The 22,582-nt window shown below is 42.6% G+C and overlaps 2 protein-coding genes across 4 annotated transcripts; both read right to left on the bottom strand.

Annotated features, from left to right (window-relative positions):
- Positions 1-5: 5 nt before the first annotated feature.
- Positions 6-10,225, bottom strand: OGFR (opioid growth factor receptor). The gene is made up of 8 exons (XM_072350458.1): positions 9,938-10,225; positions 5,732-5,779; positions 5,429-5,491; positions 5,051-5,135; positions 4,768-4,846; positions 4,232-4,298; positions 3,950-4,098; positions 6-3,505 (listed from the first exon to the last, which is right to left on the bottom strand). Exons 1-8 carry the CDS (start codon positions 10,154-10,156, stop codon positions 2,137-2,139), a joined length of 2,079 nt encoding a protein of 692 aa, XP_072206559.1. The 5' UTR covers positions 10,157-10,225; the 3' UTR covers positions 6-2,136.
- Positions 10,226-10,536: 311 nt separating this feature from the next.
- Positions 10,537-13,707, bottom strand: MRGBP (MRG domain binding protein). 3 transcript variants are annotated; one of them, XM_072350253.1, is made up of 6 exons: positions 13,627-13,707; positions 13,470-13,581; positions 13,114-13,235; positions 12,481-12,562; positions 12,005-12,079; positions 10,537-11,222 (listed from the first exon to the last, which is right to left on the bottom strand). In XM_072350253.1, exons 1-6 carry the CDS (start codon positions 13,699-13,701, stop codon positions 11,032-11,034), a joined length of 657 nt encoding a protein of 218 aa, XP_072206354.1. In that variant the 5' UTR covers positions 13,702-13,707; the 3' UTR covers positions 10,537-11,031. The 3 variants fall into 3 exon arrangements, with proteins under 3 accessions (XP_072206354.1, XP_072206353.1, XP_072206352.1); XM_072350252.1 differs by having other exon boundaries at positions 13,470-13,584; positions 13,627-13,702; XM_072350251.1 differs by having other exon boundaries at positions 13,470-13,702.
- Between the last annotated feature and the right edge of the window lie 8,875 nt (positions 13,708-22,582).

The following is a 22,582-nucleotide window of genomic DNA, read 5'->3' as shown; positions in this document are numbered from 1 at the left end:
AAACTGGTATGCATTAAATACATGCTTTAATAGGTGACGTTAATGCAACAGACCATCATACAGCTCTCAGTGCTGAAAATACATCCTGTGAACTCACTGCAAACACCTACAGCCGAAACTCTAAACTGAAAACAACAGGGAATGGTTTGTTTTGAGCACTCCAGACCAGAGCTTACAATGAAATCCCATTAAACAGAAGACAAACTGTACAACACCGTACAAGATTTGTGATTTATGCCCCAGCTGAGCATATATTCACAATGAAAATGTCATTAAATAATAAAAATACTACAAATCTGTACAAAAAAACCCCCATGATTAACAACTCTTTATGAACCTTTTATAGGAAAGAATTTTTACTCAATATCTTCAAGTTTTGTTTTTGTTTTTTTCTGTCTGCAGAGCTAAGTGCATTCTTATTGGCTATTTAACACCACTTTTCCATAAGAAAATATTTTAAAAACACTGAAGCCTTTTTCCAGCACGTTTGTGACCATCACCATTAAATACTAAACTTGCAGACTTCTGTTCCCGCACACGAGGATACGACGTGCTGAAGCAGGGCCTGCAGCCTGGGGAGGAACATCACAGATCAAATTCCTTATGAGATGAAGCTTCTAACAAACAAAGAGCTGTAGCAGAGAGGCCAAACACCACCTAGGCTGCTGCAAATGCTCTCTGGTGAGGTGGGCAAGCCCATAGCTGTCTCCTACACAAACACTGCCTAAAAACCCCAAAAGTAAAAGAAAATCTGAGCAAACAGCATGTCGGACGTCTCTGTTCAACATCTGGTGAAAGCATTTCCTCTGCTTCATGAAATGGGTCCTCAGCTGTAAATCTCCCTGAGCAGAAGTGCTAAATTGTTTCATATTCCCTCAGACTCGATTGGACCCTATACAGGTCAGGCAGTACAGCTAGCAGAGAGGTCAGCAGCATAAAGGCAGGAGAACAGTGGGCGAGGTCTGAAAGTAAATTGTTGATGGCTGTAAATGAATGAAGCAGACAAGCATATCCCCTCTAATTAAAGCTTCAATTAACTGCCCCACAACAAAGCTCCAGCAGTTACCAGACATGCTGCACTCAAGCACGACCTCACAGTCTGACAAGCTGATCATTAATGGTAGAATGATCCTGCCACAACTGGGATGCAGGTTAGAGCTGAGACACGTAGCTTCATCCAGCAGGCCAGCAGAAAAGAGCCCCTCAGGTCACTTCAAATAGCAACAAATTCAGAGGAAACACAATGACAGAAATATTTGTTCCATTTTAGCAATCAAGGACGAAAGGGCTTTGCATCAGCAGCGGGTAAGTTTATGTGGAAGACTACCAAGCTCCTGAACACAGTGGCAAAAGCTGATGAAGAGGAGCTCCAGACAGCTCTATGAGAAGTCTGAAGGGTTTTTTTTCCCTTAGAAACCCGTAGACAATTTGTATTCTCAATAAACTCAACAAGCACTATGAAACAACCGCAGAGGATCAAGGAAACAAGTAATCCAATGTTTTTGCACCATGGAGAACGTTATCTGTACACAAAGGTCAAAGACACACTGTGGTTACACATTTTATCCTGGTCTTAATTCAAACTTGTTTTCTTAAAGGAGAGGCAACAACACTCTTACATGATACAAAATGAATAAGTCTTCTAGGTGCTGCCTTCCAAAACAACCAAGAATTTATATGGTAATAGAAAGGTCTGGCAAATTAGATCATGCTATTTTACATTAAAATCCATGTATTTATTAAATACTTTTTTTTGTTCAAACAAGGAAACTGATTAACGTTCTCCTTCTTTAAAAAGGGACATACCAGAACCAAAGCAAAGTGCAAAAATCCCTGTTGCTCCAAGAGAATTCTGAACATCAGATAAAAAATAGGAAAACAAACAACACAGCTCGTTGAGGAAGATGACTAACTTAAAGTTTCCCTCTGTAGGGTGACCAAGTGCTGGCTCTCAGCAAAGTCATTACTGATGATCTTATCAAAGTGAGGAAGGGTGAAAATGAGACAGGGGTTAGCCTGAATCAGTCCAGTCAAAGTTTATTTTCTTCATAGCATACTATGACGGAAGTTGGCTCTCAGCAGTCAGGATGGTGCACCTCTGCTTGCTTGAGTGCTCATCGTGCTGATCACAAGCTCTCACGCTGTTGCTATGTGCTCTTCCCCAGACTCTGCCACACACTCAGAGCTATCCGTTCTTTGTATTGCAATCTCAGCGCTGTCTTGTTTGGCACAAGAGGATGCAACACTCTGCTCAGGACTCCCTGGAATTTGTTTGTCGCTAGCAGCTTTTGCATCTTCTTTTTCACTCACATTTGCTGTGTTTTTATGCTGCTCTACCCCATCTGCCTCACTGTTGCTTTCCAGAAGGGCGGTGTTGCAGTGGTGCTCATCACTCTTTGCTGCAACTCGATCTGCACTTGACTCCGTGCCATCCCTCAGTGGAGAAGTCTGAGCAGCATTGGGAAGCACAGAGGCAGCCGAGGAATTCAAAGCCCCACCATCTGCATTGCCCTCAGCCTTCTCACTCACCTCCTCCACAGCTGCCCTTTTCTCACCAACTTTTTCATCCTCAGTCTTAGTGTTTGAAACAGATGGGTGTGACTGGGCACTGTGTGCGGGGGGTGCCATGTTTAGATTTATGGCCAAGTTGAATGTTTTATTTCTTTGTGTTCTTTTATCAACTTTCCTCCTTTTTACAGCAGCATCACCAGTCTCTGGCACTGTTAAGTCTTTGGTGCCTGTATTTTCTTCTTTCGGTGTTTCTTGGTCCTGTCCTGTTTGTAAGAGTGGATCTGAGGGGATTTCTGCATCAATTGCACATTCTTCTAAATTACTGGAGATTTTTTCAATATCGGAAGGGCTTTTCAGCACTCCACTCTTTATGGCGTCTGCTACGTTTGCATCCAGTTTTCTCTTCTTGCTCTCCTTTGCACAGTCATTCTCTGCTGCATCTTGCACTTCAGCCTCACTGTCGCAATGCTTTTCCTGCTGGGCAATTGAAGTCTTTTTCTCCTCTTCATCATCCCCTCCTTTTGAAACACATTCACTTATCTTCTCCCTCGTGTCCTCTTCATCCGCTTCAGTTTGCAAGTTGGCAGTATCCCCAGCCTTCTGTTTCTCCACTAGAGACTGGTTCTGACCCTCTTCCACTGAATCATCATCAATCTTTTTACCAGGAGTTTCCTGTTTATTTTCAGCCTTTTTGTGCAGATTTGACTTGGTGGAGGGGGGTTTGTACTTTAAGAGTTTGTCATGGGGCCCCCACACGAAGCTGCCTTGAGGTTTGTAGTGTTGCCAAGCATAGTGGACCAGTTCTCTTCTCTTCTGCTTGTTTCTGATGGTGAACAGGAAGTAATCCAAGGCACTTCTCTTGACATTTGGTAATGTCTCATTAACAAGAGTTTCTGTTAGGAAAAACTTTACCAAGTGCACTTGATAGTGTTCATATCCCATCTCCCCCAGGCACTTCAGGATGCGAGTAATCCGTAAATTGTTGTGGCTAAACCTGAGACAAACAGACGATCAAAGTTAAGTGAAACCCTTACAATCCTGAAGTTATAACAAGCCTCTTGGGCACCTGCAGAATGTTTAGTGTACTGTTGACAGCGATCTGTAAAAGACCATTTCACAACACAGATGAAAATACAGGCTTATCCTACTTTTAATGCGCTTACGGCAACTACATTCAGCAGTACCTTCCTAACCCTTCTTGGAATTAACTCAATTGCTTGGAAACTTTTTGACTTTCTGCATCACCCACTAGTAGAAAACAGCCACCATATTGGGTCATACATACAAGACCATGCAGCCCAATATCCTGCCCCTGACTCTGGTATGCCTTGTGTCAACAAGGCCTTGATTTGTCAGGTATGGAAGATCTTTGACTTTTTGCTTCTCAAACAAGTGCACAGCTGTAGGTAAACGATCAGCAGTACAACCAAAGACTCACCGGTTCAAGTTTAGAAATCTTTCACCCCAATTCTCTGCTCTCTCAAGTTCTCCAGTTTCCTGGTTCACTAGAATTATTCCATAAAATCTCAGCATGAGCTGATAAGCACGTATAAACCTTCCCATAACTTCCTCTGACTTCTTCAAGGCCTGAAAAAGAGAAAGCAATGAGTACAAGTTGCAACTCTCTGAGTAACCTGTTCACACCAGGGCCCCAAAAAAGCAAAGGGGTTGGATTGGAGGAAGCCCTATGCTTTACCAAAAGCACATAAGCTTTAAATACCTCAATCTCTTGACACGTGACTGGCTTCGCACGATAATTCATCCCATGTTCACGTAAAGGAAATAGCCTAAGAAGAAAGAAGTTTTCAGCCCAGATGAGCAAAGATGATATCCAACCCAGGGAACCCACTTTCTTAAAACTCAAATGATTCCAGAAATTGTGAGATCACAGGAATCTCACGAAGAGTTCATATTCCTATGAACACAGAAATAGTTAATTAGAGGACAAATCCCTTCCATAAAAGAACTGTACACAAAGGTGATAAATAACAGCACGCTTTACTTATTTCCATCCCTTGCTCCAGTAAAACTTTGTTCTGCAGTATGTTAGAAGACAGACATTAGTGAGACCTACTACCACAGCTGTGCTGGGAACCTCTGTCTTCAGGATTTCCAGAGCATTGCTTCCAAAGGTACAGGGAGGGAAAAAAATTGGCAAGTTTCACTTGGGAATAATTCTAGTCTTTGTGGGAAGGTGAATTCAACAGCATGTATACAACTGACTGAAGAGGCACAATATTCACGCAGGTATTTTACCACTGTATGTATGAATGGTTTTCTTCCAGAACTTCATAGTTGTCCCACCAAGATTCAAGCAGAGCTTCAATATGCAAACCTGAAGAGAAAACACAAGACTGAGGCAAGAATAAACAACACCAAACGAAAACTGAAGTTAGCCAGTCACCCAAGACAGTTCATTACCCATAGCCAGGGGTTAGCTTTGATTTAATGGTTGCTCTGCATGCATCACGCTACACTGACACCAACTCCAACAGCTGCAGTAGAGCTGCACTGAGCAGTTGCCAAGCAAGTGACTCACCGTGGGGCATAAAAGCAATCTCATTTTTGTAGAAGCTCAAGTTCCACATATCTTCTTCCTCATCAGTTTCTGATTCTATCAAACCCTGGAAACAAGAACAAGAAATCAACAAGCAGCAGTAATGCAGTGCTCACCTCAGCACTTCTCCTTCCCTCACGTTGGGAACACAGGCTAAGTCCTTGAAACCTCTGGGAAATAACAGACTGTTTTTGATGCACCCACATGCATGTTATCCCTTCCCCTCATAAATTAATCCTTTAAAGCTATGAGCCTCAGCATAAAGATAAAGGGGCACATTCAAACCTAGAACACATTCCTAAACTTAGCATGCAATGAGGAAAAGCCACAAGAGCAGGTGCATTATCACGAAGTCCATACCGGGTAACGATGCCTGTATGTCTGCAAGTCTTTTGCTGCTCTCCAGTTGCGCCTGCCTGAGAACTAGAGAAAAGTGGCAGATCAGACACCCAGAATCACGTGGTCTTCTGAAAATAAAAACCCAGTCTGAACTCAGCACCTCTCACACGTGTTCCCTTGCACCCAGCAGTCTACAGCTCCAGCATCCCATGAACCACCAGTTCTTCAACATGGTCACACCACGTATTTATTTGATTCCCATAGTAGTCATTGTTTTCATTGCTGCTCACATCTCCAAGTAACCCAACTACGTGCCAAGCCTACCTTAAAACTCCTCTGAAACAACGGTGATGAATTGGATCTCCTTTGTCCCTACAAAGAGAAGGTGTTTAGAAGGAAACATACTGAAACAGAACAAAATAATACAATACCAAATGAAGATACCCACAGCAGTAACTCACATGATCCCTATTAGTTGCCAAGTGACAGATTTACCTAGTTACAACTGAATTCACATGGCTTTATTAGTAATTTAAATTACCATAGAAAAAAAGCCTGTGCTGCCACATTTGCCTGACAGCCAGGGATCAGACTACACATGTATCCTGGATTCATTACATTAATAACGTGTACAAAGAAATCACAAAGAACACACCTGTTTCTTCAGAACTTGGTGGAAGTGAAAGTTGCAAACAAAGTATATTGACATTTAAGTGGATCACCTCCATGGTAAGAGATTTTTGTTACAACTCATAAGCAACAGAGGCTGAATCCTGCTGAGCGCTACGGCATCTTGTCTCAAACCAGGACAACACTGAAAAGCTTTTGTGAACAGAGATGAAGCGGGCAGAATCTTGCAAAATAAACCTAGGAAACCTAAGAGGAAAGCAGCAGCAACTGGTCTCTCAAGTTACCTGAAAGCTTCACGAGTTTAATTTGCTACTACTTAACTTCCTTTGCCTGGAGAAAAATAAAAGGAAAACCACTTTGTATCGAGCAGAAAACACTCGTAAGTGGTTCCGCTACTGCAGGAGCTGTATGGGATTTCCTAACACTTCCTTGTAACAAAGTAATTCCTCCAACTGTACTGTCCAGCATCAGCACTTGAAATCAGAAGCAGGCACAGCAATGGGGAGCTGATTGCTGAAGAATTTTTAAAGCTACATTTAAATATATATTTATACACGATGGTCTCCATTCATTTGGGTGATGGGAACTAAAAACAGCCTCCAGGTTTGTGTGGTTTTGTTGTTTGCTCTTTTTTTAATGTAACAAACTGTGATGTGACCTAAAATAATGCCTGTCTGCGTTGCAGTACATTTCCCACAGCCGCACACTTTGCACGGGATTAGAACTCAAGCTCTGGTATCCCATTGCTGCAAGCTCACCTGCCAATAGGGCAGCTAGAGAAGCATGAAACTAGAAAAAGCTGTGCTATGCAGTTAATATTTGGAAACTAAATGTGGCTGCAAACAGAAGTCTGAGATATCTACTCAGCCAAAGCAGATCAATATCATTCTTACATTCAAGATGTAAGCGCTAAGATTTAGAGCTCAGAGATTCATCAGTGCTTTTAACTGTAAGAGTTGAGCTCCACAGATTAAATCCTGAGACATGAGGAACTAGTGAGAACTTTACTGCCAAGTACAGAGGAATCGACTTCAGACGTTCTTCACACTTCAGAATCAAAACCAATGTCCTTTAACACAGTTGGCTGGGCTGGATTAACAGGAAAATAGTTTTAAGTCTGAAAAATGACTGGTTTGCTGAAGAATAAGCATAAATACAGAGATAGACACAGCACAGCAGTATAAGGTGCTATTGGGCTGCTTCAGAAAGAAGCTGGGTCAAAGAAGCAAGCAGGCTGGAGCACAACATGAGGAAAAAACAATATGGGGAAGCAAAGAGCAAGAACTCAGCCCTCTGCCCATGGAGGTGTTGTTCCTGGATCTCTATGGACTTCAGTTCAAGCCACGCAGAAACGTGACCTTCACTTCCTTTTCAGATTACAGAGACAAACTTGTACACTTAAAAACCAAACCTTATTCCTCACAACACTCATAAACAACTTTAGGTGGGTTTCAGCCTCCAGCACTGCTGGAGCATCAATCAGAACTGTTTCACAAAGAGCACGAGGATAGCAGAGAACAAAGCTGGAGAGGGTAACACCAACTGTGTTTGGCTGGAAACTGGAAATCAAATCAAACAGAAAGGGCTGAAAGGATGCACAGATTATCAACAAGAAAGAAAACATTCTTAGAGAAGAGACAGGAGCCTTCCATTCGGGGACAGTTAGGAGATGGCAGAACTACAGGGCTTGTTACGCGGCTCTGAGCAATGAAGCACAAACCCCATGCGCTACAGCAAATGAAGAGAGAATCTCTGAAGATGAGCGTAAGCCCCAGGATGTTCTGTGGGTCACTCAGAAAAGAAGCTTAAAGCACTGGAGTGCAAAAGAGTTAAAAAGACACCTGCAGAAATATTTAATCACAGATATGGGGTGTTTGCAGAGAAACAAGTAGCATGCAAGCATAGAAGAATCTGAAGGTTTTGAAAGCATGTAGTGAAAATAATAAAACAAACCTCTAACCTCAGTATTGAATAAATACATTAGCAGCTTCTGGAATATAGTATACCATCTAGACTGGGGGGAGAAGAGTTAGAGTTAGTGTAATACAAGCAGAAGTAGGAACTTGTTTTGGAAACTGACTCATGGCTTTGGCAAGTTGCAAAGGCACAGACTTATACTAGAAGATGCACTGTTCCTTTTTGTACCCCTTCTCACTCCCTTTAAAAAGGAATCAGGCACTGTAAGTCAGAGGTGACTACACATCCATCACCAATGGAAGAGCTCCACTTTAAAGATGAAGAACAACATTCCATGTCCCAGAGACAACATCCTCCTCAATGCAAAGTGGGAAAAAAAACAATCCTTGCTTTTACTGTTGTCACAATCCAGAAGTTGCTCTAAGAAAATAAAAAAATCTGAAGAACAAACATCAAAAAGCACAATCCGAAAGTTCAAGGAAATTTTATCAGGCATTAAAACTTGCAAACAAAACCAGAGCTCCAATCAGGAGCTACAGATAACTGACCACGTGCCATCAAACAACGCAAACCACGTAAAGGAACAGGCAAGGATCTTCCACTCCACCTTGAACACCTGTGACCTCACAAAGATCTATGTAAATCGCTAAGGCCTCCCTACATCCCCATCAAGATGTACGTGCCCACCTGCTCTGTTTATACTTGGATTTTGTTCGTAAGGAATAGAGGGCTTTGTACAAAGCCACTGGCGTTTGGAATATTGTGTGGCATCGAATTTATATATCTTGTAAAAAATAGGGTTCCTTGTTTTATTCACTTAGTGTTTATAGAAGGAAAAAGATTAAAGTTTAGTACTAAACTCCTTTAAAGGTATATTAGAAAGCTTTATCTGCTTGCTCCCCCCCCGAGGATACAGATGTAACCCTGAAATGAAACTAGAAGCAAAAGATCAGTTTTCATTTCCCCAAAAGGGGAGGAGTTAACTGACAACAGCGTTTCTGCTGAGCCATAAAAAGCTGAAGAAGAGTTTTGCATTTGCAAAGCAACGCTGTAGAAGAAATTACTGACACCCACTGTCCAATAAGAACACCAATGCTAAAGATAGGAGCTTCAGATAAGACAGGCTCCTCATAAAATAAAGTTGAATCCATGTAAGAAAATGGAGTCAAGCGTTAACATGTTTGCAGAATACAACTGGAGTTCTGAGAACATCAACGGATCTTTTTGGAGTTGCTATGCAATATCTCCCATAAAGGAAAAAAAAAGGCTGAAGAAAATTAAAACTTACAGCTCATCTTAGTAAACGAACAGGTCTGATGGTTCTCCACAGCATGAAAGAGAAAGGACACTGTAGAGGACATCAGTGTAAAGCAAGGGTCTGATGGGGACACCGTGTTATTGTGCCAAAATAGCGTCCATAAGAAATGGAGTAAACATGCTGGCACCACGTAGAAGACCAAATGTTATTTATGGGGTAAAGCAGCCATATCATGGCAAAGAAAATATGAGAATCCTGCGCGTGGCAGCCTACTGAAAGTCAGGCAGTTATAAAACTCCAGCATATCTCTGCCACTGCTATCTGAGTTGTGAAAACATCCTTTCGAAATGGGCCTCAAGACTGCCTCTTCTCTTCGAGGTCAGAAGATCGGCTTCATCGAGATGAGGCCAGAATTTCGTGCTAACGATTGCTGCCAGGACATACAAACCTTCTGACTTTAAGTGCTTCATGCTGCTCCAGTTCCCGGCTGTAAATCGGGACAGGAGGGAAAAGGGGCCCAAACATACAAGCAGTACGGAAAGCAACCGGACCAGGAAGAAGAAGAGGGCAGACACGTTGAGGAGCCGGGCGCTGGAGCTGGATCAGGGGCTCGGGGCAGGTGCACGCACAGCTCCGCCCCGCCCGGCCCGGCCGCGGTGCCTCCCGGCCGGCAACGAGCGGGCTGAGGAGCCCCGCTGGAGCCCGCTGGGCCTGCCGGCACCCACCTGGGCCTGCCGGGATTCCCGCGGCGAGCTCAGCGCCGACTTCTCCGCATCCTCCGGCTCCTCCCCGGCGGCCGCCTCCGCTCCTTCGGGCTGGCCTTCATCGCCATCCTCATCGTCGTCGTCATCGTCGTCTTCCTCCCAGGTGGAGTCGTACCTCCATAAGCACGCCTCGTCCCCCTCCTCGTCCTCCTCCGTCCTGAAACCGAACCAGGCCGCCATGGGAAGCCGGGCAGGGGAAAAGGAAAGCGAAAGGAACGCCGGGTCGACCCGCACAAAGCCGGAGCACGTGGGTCGGGGCGGGGGAGGAGGAAGCCCGGCAAGCCCCGCCCCCTTCCTGCGGCGCGGCGCCCCATTGGACAGCAGGCCGCTCCGCGCGGTCCTAGCGCCCACCCGCCCGGCCCGCCGCCATCCCGGGGTAGAGATGCGGGACACGAGCCTTCCTCTTCTTCCCAACCTCGCTACGACAGCTGTGGGCATTTTCGCTTCAGTGATGGTATAAAAGCTCAGCAAGCTTGAAAACTGTTACATCGCTGAAGGTAAAAGCAGACTTTCCTCCAGCAAACGGTGTGAAAGAATACCTCAGCACAGCAGCTGTATTTAAAAGGATCTTGGTTTTACTGAACCAACGCGTTCAGATGTTTGATACAAATGCTACGTTTGGATAAACGGCCAAACAACGTTACCCACAGAGGGGCTGTAACGTTCAAAGACAGCAACCAAAGGCGAAAACAACCAATTGAAAACGCACAGATACAACCTCTGTTAGTCACAGATTGAGGCTCTGTGTTTCACTGAACACTTCTTGCAGCAGCTGTTCCAACACGGCCTGTGTTACTTGGAGATACAAACCCTCCCTGCCGCCATCTTTCTCCCTGAGCAGGTTGCCACCATCCAGCTGCTTGGCGCAGCGGCACAACCAGGTCAGAGAAGGCCAGGCACAAAGCCCTGTGCCCATAAAGGCAATGCGCAGGTTCTTCAAATACCTGACTCAGATATCATTTCCTATGTGAGAAACCTCCGTGTAACGACAATCTTACTATCTGCTTTCAACACTCCTCACATTCTATAGTCAGTTGCTCCTGTCGTTTGCAGCTTTATGTTCTGCGTCGTTTGGCAGCACTGGGGCTGGAAGGGTTGCTGTTGGCATTTAATACTTTTTCAGTGACTCTGTTACGCTTCCTCTTATCAGATCCTTCTTTGGACCCAGAATCTGATGAAGTCTTTTCCTTCTCTTTGCTGCTCGGCTTCTCAGTTGTTTTTCCTAAGCTTCCAGAGGGTGTAAAAACTGAAATAGGATCAAAGTAAGGATTCCAGATCAACGCACACAGGCAAACAAGAGCTGACATCAAATCTCTTTGTATTATATGAAGCTTTTCAAATAAATACATTCTCAGCACCTTTAAAGATCCTCCAAACACAGACATAACCCAACCCCACTCTGCTCTCCTTCCCACTTAAATATCTCAAGTTTTGATTTATTGACCTTAATTTCTCATTAAGACACCAAACAGAATCGCAGAATGGCCAAGGCTGGAAGGGACCTCAAGGATCACAAACCTCCAACCCCCTGCCACAGGCAGGGCCACCAACCTCCATATCTGATACCAGCCCAGGCTGCCCATGGCCCCATCCCATCCGGCCTTGAACACCTCCAGGGGCATCCACAGCAGCTGTTCCAGCACCTCACCACCCTCATAGTAAAGAGCTTCCCCTGACATCCAACCTAAATCTTCTCTCTTTCAACTTAAAACCATTTCCCCTTGTCCTGCTGTTATCTACCCTTTCAAAGAGTTGACTCCCCTCCTGTTTATAGGCTCCTTTTAGGTACTGAAAAGCTGCAATTAGAAGCTACTCCATACATGAATTAGGAGCAAGGCAGGAATCTCCATTAGAATCAGATACTGGCAACTGCTTATTCCGTGCATTCTTAAGTTACTCTAGTTCTTTACAAGCATATGCTCAGTCTGAGCAGAAATCACAGAATACACCACATATGATATTTACATTTTAACATTAATATTTCAGAGTTGCTTTTTTAAATTAGGCAGCAGAGAGTTACAAACGTACCTTCTTCTGGACCTGCATGTGTTTCCATCTCCTCTTTTATCTCCTCTTTCACTTCTTCTTCCATCATCACTTTTCCTATGGGAATGATCATTAAACAATGGTTAGATGGTTTCGAAGAAGGAGGGTTTCTCCATTAGCAGCCTCAGCATGATGTGCAGTACGCACAGACATCAGGCGTAACTGGAAATAGAAATATTATATACAAAGTCTATAGAGAAATGCTCTTATACTCCATATATACTCATACTCATATATATACGAAGCCCCACAGCTTCGTTCTGAAAGAGATCTTGCTACAAAATGAACTGCATAAAAGTGCACATCAGAACACCTAACACACCAGTCTGAAAGACAGCCATGTATTTATGTTAATAGGGTACATTGTTTATGTTCTTTTCTGGGAGTTCTGTTAAGCTGTTTGTTCTGTGATGGGCCCAGAGCAACAAAAAACATACAAGGCTTCTATCACATCTTACCTTCTCTCACTTCTTGAATCAGTTCATCAGGAAGAATAAAATTCTTCTCTATATTTGGAAATGGAAGAATCTCAGACTCGTGCTTAGGAAGAAAATAGAGATGATTATGATGGTAAAGATTAAAATATACATATAGAATAGAAATGAAATCTCAAGCTCTATTTTAAGTGCACTCAGTAGCCAAATAATTAACAAGATACTCAGACAGTAGAGAGTAAGGATGCTCCTGATGTCAAACTGGTTCCTAAGTTAATTGAGATCACAACTCATGACCATTAGAGATCATTTCTGGAACCAAACTGTAGCAAATTCTTAAACATACATAAGTTGTCTGTTTGGTACCTAAGTACCTGCCTAAATGTTTGCTGGGTCAGCTCTTAGGCAATTAAAAATGGAATAAAGTCAATGAAAAGTCAGAACTCAGTACGGCAAAAAAGAAAATGCAACTCAAAACAACGTAAGTTTTATTGTCTCCCACCTAATGCACTTTCATACAGGAAAACTTCATCACCTCACTGGAAACATACATCGTGTTCTGTAACTTGACAGCTGTCAGGTTCCAGGGACTGTGACCAGTCAGAGCTACTGAACGACAGCAAATTAAGTGCTCAATCTCCACTCCCTTATACTCACAAGAGCCTGCATGTCGTACATGGTGCTCAGATGGTCCCAAATCACTTTGGATGAAATCTGCCGTCCGATATTCTGACTGAATTTATCACGGATACAAATCATGTGAAAATGGCGATTCACACCTTGGGAGGGGGGAAGGAACTCAGTATAATTAACGTCGCACAACAACCGAAGGACAACAGGGAGAGAGGAGGGCGGGCTCTGCGCACCGCTCAGGCCGCACTCGGTGCTGCCCGGCCCCGCATGCCGCTAGGGGCAGCAGCCCACGCAGTGCCCGCCCGGCCCCGGCAGCCCCGCTACTCCAACCCGGCCAACGCCACTACTCGAGGCCGAGGCTCGGCGCGGCCTGCTCTCACCTACGGGCTTGTGGCCCAGCATGGCGTGGAAGAGGCAAACCTCCACTTCGGGGCTCCAAACCACCACCGCCTCTTCCGCCGGCACTCCGGGCTCCGGGGCGGAGGCAGCCGCCGCCGCGGCGGCCGCAACAGCAGCGGCGGCGGCAGCTACAGCCGCGGCGGTCCCGGGGCCGGCAGCGGGCAGCGGCGGTTTCTCCACAGCGGCGGCCGCGCCGCCTTCCGCCTCCCCCATGGCCGCGCCGTGCCGTACCGTGCCGTGCCGTACCGTGCGGCGCCCTCTGCCGTTCCCCTGCGCCGCGTCCCGCAGCGCCCCCTGGCGGCCGGAGGGCCGAGCTGTGCAAAACATAATGGCTACTTCTAAAAGTCTAATAGCGTATGAATAGAACTTAATATAACTTAATTCAACGCAATAGCGTTCATTCAGCAGGAAGAGCATACGCGTAAATTGGTTGCTATTTTGTTTCAGTCGCAAATAATGACATTTCCCTGTGTCTAAATTTCCTTGTTTCTTCAGGTGCCTCTAAGAAACCTATGAGAGCATGTAATTACGCCATGCACAGCATCTGCGTTGATTAGGACCAGAGTTAAATTTTTCTCTTCTTATATTTTAGATGTTTATTTGTTTTTTCCCCTCGTTGAACAGATTTTCTTTCAGATTCTTGACAGTTTTATCCTTTGCTTGTTCTGGTTTAAATCTCACTTGTGGGTTTTAAGTAGGCATCAGCAATATAAGACATGCGTAATTTAGGTTTTCTCCTTCCCACACTGTAGGCTGTTCTCATTCCTAGAAATGCAGCTGACTGTTGTACCAACCAAGGGTGCTCAGCCCTTTGCTGTCCCCCCAAGAGAGACATGATATGTCACAAGGCATTAGAACAAGTGAGTACGAACAGCTGAGAGTTATGTGCAGCATTTGGCATTCCCTATAGAAGAATCAGATTTCTGTCACTGGCCATAGATGTTTATCAGCTTTGGCAGAGTGGGTAATTATCTATGATATGATGCCAGTTTTTATGACATACATAGATTTCTACATGCCGAAATGTATGCATTTGAGGCCCAGTCCTGCACCAAACCACTCAGTGGCCAGTAAACCCTCAAACAAGAAAAATAATCTCAGTGCCTTGACATCTTTCAATATTTCTCAGTAAAATATTCTTTCTGATAAGGACCTCCTGAAGAGTTCGGATCTGATTTGTAAGCTTTCCCCGTACTTTCCATCTGTTATTTTGGTGTGAAATGTGTGGGAAGTTTTACTTCAGCAGAGCTGGATAAGGAGTTGGAACTATCAGTGGTGGTAGTTTGAAATAGATCTGCTTTTCTCCCACAAGACCTGTCAAGAAGGAAGAATCGAAAGGATGAGAAGCCCATGTCTTGTTGGAGTCCTTTCACACAGAGCTCTTTACAGAAGTGCTGCTACTTCCAGCCGAGAGGCAAGAAGATGCTCCCCAGGTTTCTTCCAATTACCCACATTCTTAGCAAAAAGCTGTTTGATTGTTTCAAACAGGAATATTGAACAGGGTGTGCACTTATAGACATGGCCTACCGACCTTCTCATAGGGGCACAAATACAGCATTTGGTTCAAAATAAGGTGGTGATGGGAAAGCAGCATAAGAAAAACAGCTGTCAGACAGAGGATGCGTTCTGTTTGATGAGACATATGTTCTTCAGTTGAACTTCTCCCTTGTGATCTGTTGTGCTCATTCTCCCAGCAGAGAGAGGCTACATATTAGATGGGCATCAGATGGCAAGCCTTAGAAAAATAGATTGAAAACAGTGCAAATAATTATCTCTAAGCACGCACAGAGGCATTCATTATTGCTACTGTTATGCTTCCAAACATCACGGTGCAGAGTGAGGAGTGGGAAAAGAAAAGCCATCTCACTTAGTTTTCAGTTTAAAACACACATCATGTACCAGGCTTACAAAGAAACATTAAAGAAAGAACCACTGAATGTAGCATGAACCAATTCCAGGTGGGCACAAGAACCAATTCATGAATGCCTGGATGTTCCAAGCCAACATCAGAAGACTTCACAGCACAATTTATTGAAGGTGATTTTTACTGATAGTGCCTAAATTGCCTGCCAAGCTAAACGCACACTATCCAATCTGGTCAGTATAAATTTAAGGACGTTTGTTTCCTTGACAGTTACATTGCTGCAATCAGGATTGTTCCAACATCCATTTTCTTCTTCGAGGCCCTTTTTTTCTATCCATCCTTCAACACAAAATTACCACCTTAAAATAAATTTTCACAAAAGCCTGCAGAAACATGAAACGAGTCTTCAGAAGTGCAACAGGCAAATATTGAACCTGAGCAGCTGACAATAAAACAACAACAGCACTTCGTACTCAGCCTTATGCTGTGGCGGAGGGTGGCAGAAGATTTTCACAAAGTACATGAGGCAAAGTGCACTCCCATAGGCACATACAAGCCTTTATGGGAATACACAAGTCAGAGATTTAGGGGATTATGTTAAGGCCTTTTCTTTTGCATTGCAACTATGAATATCTGAGGACATTCACAACTAGCCTTCAGCAGCATCTGTTAGGCAACAACATCTGGGTGATGAACATTACTAAGATTGCTTCCTAGAATGGATCCGATGTGTTGGCAAACAATGATGCACCAGGAACAGGCTCCAGCTGCAGCAGGATCTGAGGAAACTGCAGCTTAGTTTGAAATTTGGCTTGCAGTGATGATCTCAGTAGCACCATTCAATACTAACACGAGTCGATTTTTCAAACAAAATCTGATGTTGCCCAGAGCTTAGAAATACGGCTCTAGATGTAACATGCCTCAGAAACAAGAGTCTACAAACTGCTAGCAGCAGTATCACTGTTCATTAGTCATGGAGAACAGACTTGTCCTCTCTCCTGTTCTATCACTTCCATTTTGGTTCCAAAATTTTAAGCCTGATGTTTCATTTATAGACCCAGCTGTATAATTCTCAGTTTATCCTCATCTGTGAAGAATACAATGACTCACAAAAGTGAATACTTAATAAATCAGCTTATTTGATAATGGAGCTTGGCCTGTTGAAACAAATTCCTCACTGTGTATGAAGTAAGGTCCATCACATGGGGAATGAATTGGATTCCAAGAAGTCATCAGTATATCCGTGCTGGCTGTGTTGGTAGGAGATGCTCTAACGTAGCTCAGAGCTTGCATTCAAGCAGACAGGTGTTACTGTCTTGAATCAGGAGCAGCTTCAGTTGGAGTTGCCTAAAGTCTGTGAGATTTGGCCAATGAATCCACCGCTGTCTCTAATGAATACTAAAAACAACTGCAAAAGATGCTTCAGTGTTAAGGGGAATAAAAATCCATTGATGTCAGAGAAAGTGGGATTTCATGCAGACTGTATTCTTGTCTCTACTTATTCAGCAGTTAAGGAGACATCAGTGCGGAGAGCCAGCAGACATTTGGTTACTATATTCCAGGCCTGCAACTCTTACTTTTTTGTTGTTGTAATTTACAGCACATATTTCAAAGCCAGTTATTCCTTCTAAAACGGCACAGAAATGCCAGAGAAACCATAGCAGTAATTGAAGTATTTGGATTAGATTTGAAGCATAGAAGTATTTTCATCTTCGCAGCCAATGAAATGTCATTTTGCACCATGTGCACGCCTGGGGCATCTCAGGAAGAAAAAAAACCCTCGAATAAATAAACAGGTTTAAAGAAAAGCTGCAGTCAACACTGTCATGACTGATATCACGGTATGAAAATATTATTTAAATACAAGGAGTTCGTTCTTAAATCCCATCTTTCAAAGCAAAGATAGTCTGTCATCCAATGTGTTCTCCAGTTGTCATTCATAGAACAAATCAGAAGCTATTACAAGCTGTAACTGCCTGTGGTTCCCCAGCACCTCCTGTGGTTAGAAGACCTTGGGTGAGCAGCACCCGTGACACAAGGGTTTTATTTGTATTAGGGAAGCCTGTGATGTTATTCCTTCTGGTTATAGCTGTACTTAGTAGATGGTAAAATGCAGACTTACTTCTGCCCCATTTCTAGCCCTCTCTTCCAGTATGCATAATTGCTGGTAGAGGGAGAACTGGAAGATATCTTGTTTTCTACATTGCCTTCTCTAAGAGAACATTACTTTTGGTTTGTTTGTTTCTGTTCTGATTCAGCAGACAGAACTTTATTCCAGTGCTTTGCTGCCTGTATGTGAAATCAGTGGTTTGATAAATTGTACAGAGGTGACATAAGCTGATGTAAAAGTCAGTGATGCCAATAAGCCGTTGCTTAAGAAGTCTGGCAAATTCTGTGTTACCTTTGTAAAAGACTTAATTGCATAAGCCTCTCATTGGATCAGTAGCTTTTTACTTCACTCCCAAAATTTCAATCACCACCTTCTGCACTGTTTCCTACTACAAGAAGCACTACATAATTAAATCCTATCCTTGGAACACACAAGGAGCTGATACACACTGATTTGGCCATAGTGCTCTACTGCTTTGCTATGATCACTGTCTTCAAATTACTGGTTCTATTTTGCCAATCATTTACTTCCTCAGCATTCCCTAACCCCAAATTGCTATTAGAAGAGAGCATCAATTAGCATTAAGTCCAACCCGCATCCCAGATTCCTACCAAATTCATTATTTTCAGGGCCAGGTCCATAAGCAGTTTTATGTATGTATCGTAATTCCCATGTGAACACATATGTTGAGTATTCTGGGGCCAGCTGTGATTTTCAGATCTCTTCTTTGGAACAGCCTCAATTTTCTTCTGGAATGAAAGTAACTGAAAACTTGCACATTTAAATACGTTTCATCTTTTTTGCATCGTTGGAATTATCTTCCTCCCTTTGCATAATGGATAGCAGCCTTAACACATCCTGTTCCTTCAAGTGCATCAGATGCGTGGAATAAGGATCTCATTTTCACACAACTTCTATGGCAGGGCAACCTGACGGACCTAAATTCAATGAAAATTACATAAAATTGAAAGAGAGCAGATGCCATTGTAAGTGATGACAGGGTAGCACTCTTACTCTCATCTACTTTGCATAATCACATTAGCAACAAAGCCAGTTAGCACATTTGACAGCTTTTCCCAGCAAGCTGTGACTGTAAGCTTTTTGGAAGGAGATAGAACTTCTATTTCTCAATTGCCTCTACCATTCACACTGGTTTTATGTTCCTTGACACAATATCAGAGGTAAAGTACCATATTTAAGCCATTTTCTAAATGATAGGCAGGCCCCTGTTCCCTTCATAATCTGTAACTGTATCATTTAGCTCTGTGATGAATTCACAAAAAATATCTATTTGGTTTCATCTTGTGTGTATAGGGCATACGTTTAAAAGTTCAGCTATTTGTATATTGGAGCAATGATGTGAGACATGGGAAGCTAAGCTTAGGCTGGCTTTGGATCCCACCTACACATCCTGGTACTACTGACTCATCCTGCAGCTCAGGTAAGAGTAATCAAATGACTCTTTCTCTTACCTCATTCATAAAGCTTGCACTTTTCTTACATTCCCATTAGAAAAATACCTCCTGTCCAAAAGAAATTCTGATACAGAGTGTGCTCATATCTGTGAGTGTCATTCTCCTGGCTTCAGAAGACTTTAGATCAGCCCTTAGGAAGGCATTAGGAATGGGAGATAAAGGAGTAATGTTTGCTATGTATTGTCCTCTTACTGTTGGAGGAGAAAAGTAATTTAAGAATTTCCTAGGCAACATGGAGCTTTGTGATTCCCTCAGCCACTTTGTATTTATCTGTAAATCTCAGGCCCTGGAGGTCATTTAGCATACAAGAGATAGAACTGTATGGGCAAAGAATTAGAGAGGATAAAAATCTCCTTTTTTTTTTTTTCCCTAATCTTCCATCACTGGCTAGTTTTCTTATTGGCCAAGGTCCCTCTGTCTGTCTGGATGAGATAATGGCAAGGCTGACCCTTCTTCCACACAATATCAGTACATTCATTAACTACTCACATCGTCCTGGTTAAGGGATGTTTTGTGAAGTCACAAACCTCACATCAGCTACCTGTGCATTTGTATTTTAGAGACTGTACGTTTGTGAAGGAAAATGTGATGCCTTTCATTTACATTCATGAAATTTACCCTCAGAGCTCACTCCAGGTGTTTCAGAACACAGCTCTTTTCCCAGCTCTCTTTGCTGCTAAGAGATAACAAAACCTAAAAGAAACAGTTGATTTTTGTGGTTGTTTTCTTTTTGCAACAGCTTTAGAGAGACTAAATTAGGCCCTTAGGTTTACCAGCACTCCCGAAATGGGAATTATTTAATCAATTCCTGACTTTCAAAAGTTTTTGTTTTCTTATTCACCACTAGAAGCAAATGAAACTTCATTTGGAATCTCTACAGGTCTCGCCACATAATAGAGTACAGTGTGCTTTAAGCAAATAATAAGAACAAAGGAAAACCAGTGTTGCTATAACAGTAGGGAATGTGGGGCTCAGCTGAACTATAATGGGTCCTATTAACATTGCACAACAGAATGCTGAATTTCTCCTGCAATGATGATAAATATTTACAAGATGAAAAGAAAGGCTTTATTCCCAGGGTTTTATTTATCCTCCTTGGAAGCCATTACCTGAAGTGCTTTCTGATTTTGGTGATGTTAAACATAATCACTACAGTTTTTCAACCCAGTGACTAAGCCTCCACTAGAAAATATTTACTACTGTGATAGTTTTAGATAGAACTTGTGTCTGCTAACGCTTTCTGATGCTTCTAAAGGAAGAGTTGTATGGCCTTAGAAACATCACCTGACCTTGGTTAGAGGGTGAAATCATCCAGCTCTGCAGAGCACAAGAGCCTTCCACAAAACCTGCTTTCCAGCTGAATTTCTCTGAAATTGCCTTTTTATTCTGTCTTTTATTTCCCCCCCATGTATCTGGATCTGCAGTTGTTCGTTTTATTTCTTAATCCAAAGGCCAAATGCTCAACAGCCAAAAATGGAGAAAGATCTAAAATGAGGAGTGGAAAAAATAAGGGTCGCTGCAAATTTTAAGTGCTGGGTCATTTACTGCCTTTGTTAAAGGGTCCCCTACACACTGCTCTCATAATTGGCATTTTTCTATGGGAAGAACTTTCCTCAGTGTTAGGACATGAATGTAGAGTTAGCCCTGTGACTAACATGACTGCTGTCCTTTTACAGCTGCCTGACTTTCATCCTTAGAGGTGATTTTGCTGTTAGTTGATTTCAGAAGTTCTAGTCTTGTACAGAACATTTAATCTGCCACTGCCTTCCTGACAGCATCCAGCCATGATGATCCATGGTGGCTTCCCAACAAAGGCTCAGCACAAAAGTGGCAGTTTCTCCCCATTTTGTGTATAGAAGTTTCTGAAATAGTTTTAAAGATTCTTTCTTTTTAAGGGAGTCTAATTAATTCCATCTGAATATTCTCCATGATCAAAGGTAGGTTGTTCGGGGCATCTTTCTACCCTTAGTAAAAGGTCTTCAGATGTTTCTGTACCTACATATGGAGACGTCCTCAGGTAGGAATGGCAGGCAGTGCTGATGTTCTTTACACCTGCAGTCAGAATCTGAGAACAGAATAAGATGCACTCACAGCTTCAAATGTTTTTAAGTTGTTCTTCTTTGGGTCAGCTTAGCTGGGTTGCTAAGAAAAATAATCCTCTTTTTGTTTTCTGTTTTACCTTTTATCGCTACCATTCACTTTAGTGTATTAACTTATTTCTACGTCTTGATGGCATTATTCCTAATTTGTTCAAATTCAGAACTGTTTCTGTTTGCTCTCACCATGACCAAGGCTGACAGATGCAACACTGCTCTTCTAATCAGTTTTGTTGTACGGAATTGCTGATTAATTGGCCCTGTACTTGCCTGCCAGACTAATATATAAAGCTAATTCTAACAGCAGCTATTTGAAACTTCTGACTCCAGTACAAATAAAATTCAGATTCATAATAGGAATTTCAATAATGAACAAGTTTCCAGAAAATAGATTTAAAAATCACAGTCTGACTGGAGCAATGAATACACGAAACATGCTTCTCACGTTACTCTTTTGTTAAAACCATACAGCACATTAATCAGCAGGCAATTGAACATCATGATCTTGTGTTTTATGACACTGAACTTAATGAAGTAAATTCGGTGGCTGGAATTTCTCCTGATTCATGCTAGTGCAAACAGAAAGAGACGCCATGTCTATTGTGGCAGTGCAATTCATACCATATAGCTATTTGTGTTATACAGCGCTTTGTTTTGTCTTCAGTTTGGAATAAAAATTACGACTTACATTGAAAGAAAAAACAAACCCAAAAAACAAAACCACCCATCATTTAAGATAATGTAATTTTAAAACCATGCGACCTACCATAACTAGAGGGCAGCTGAGGGAAAAAGCTTTTCATTATGACTATTATTGCATTGTGAGTCTGAATTTTTTCCTCAATTTACAGTTGAATTGAGTCTTCTGCCAGGAGATACTACATTATCCTCGTTTTTCTCTTTAGAACATTAATGGAAGTTTATAACTGACGTAATTGAGATCAAGCATCGGATATCACATGGATGTTGCTTGATAGAAGAGATGCCTTCTTGCTGCTTTATAAGCACTGTTGATGTCAACAACTGAAAACCTGAATGTTCTTCAGAGTAATGATTACAAGCATTTTTGTGCATTTGCATTCAGCCTCAGAACGTAAACACTCTGTAATCCACATGGCTTGACCCAGTGTTTACATGGATTTCAGAGCTCACATGACTTACAAATGCAGGTCCTCTTAGGAAATGAGGGCAACCAAAGCTTAATGTGAACTGATTACTTGTCTTCTTTCTACTCCCTGACAATTTCTTCCTTCTTTCAAAATTCACATTTTTAGTTTTGTGAGTAATTAAGCATAGCTCTGACTTCAGAATGTAAAAGCGGCTTTCTTTTAAGAATGCAATGGCTGCTGAGATGATAATGGGTGCTGGGTACCTGCATACCTGAATTTCAATGCATTCTTAAGTTCTCACAGCACTTCTTTCCTTCTCTGTCACCACATCTATCTTGACAGAGAAATTAACACTAGCAGCACCAATTGCATGACTTCACATTTATTTGTACTTGTTCTTTTTGTGGTATTGTTGTGCACGATAGAGAAAAGGAGTGATA

The sequence above is a fragment of the Excalfactoria chinensis genome, chromosome 15, assembly GCF_039878825.1.
Source record: "Excalfactoria chinensis isolate bCotChi1 chromosome 15, bCotChi1.hap2, whole genome shotgun sequence".
Classification (NCBI taxonomy): Eukaryota; Metazoa; Chordata; class Aves; order Galliformes; family Phasianidae; genus Excalfactoria; species Excalfactoria chinensis.
This window is presented reverse-complemented; position numbering and strand designations above follow the sequence as displayed.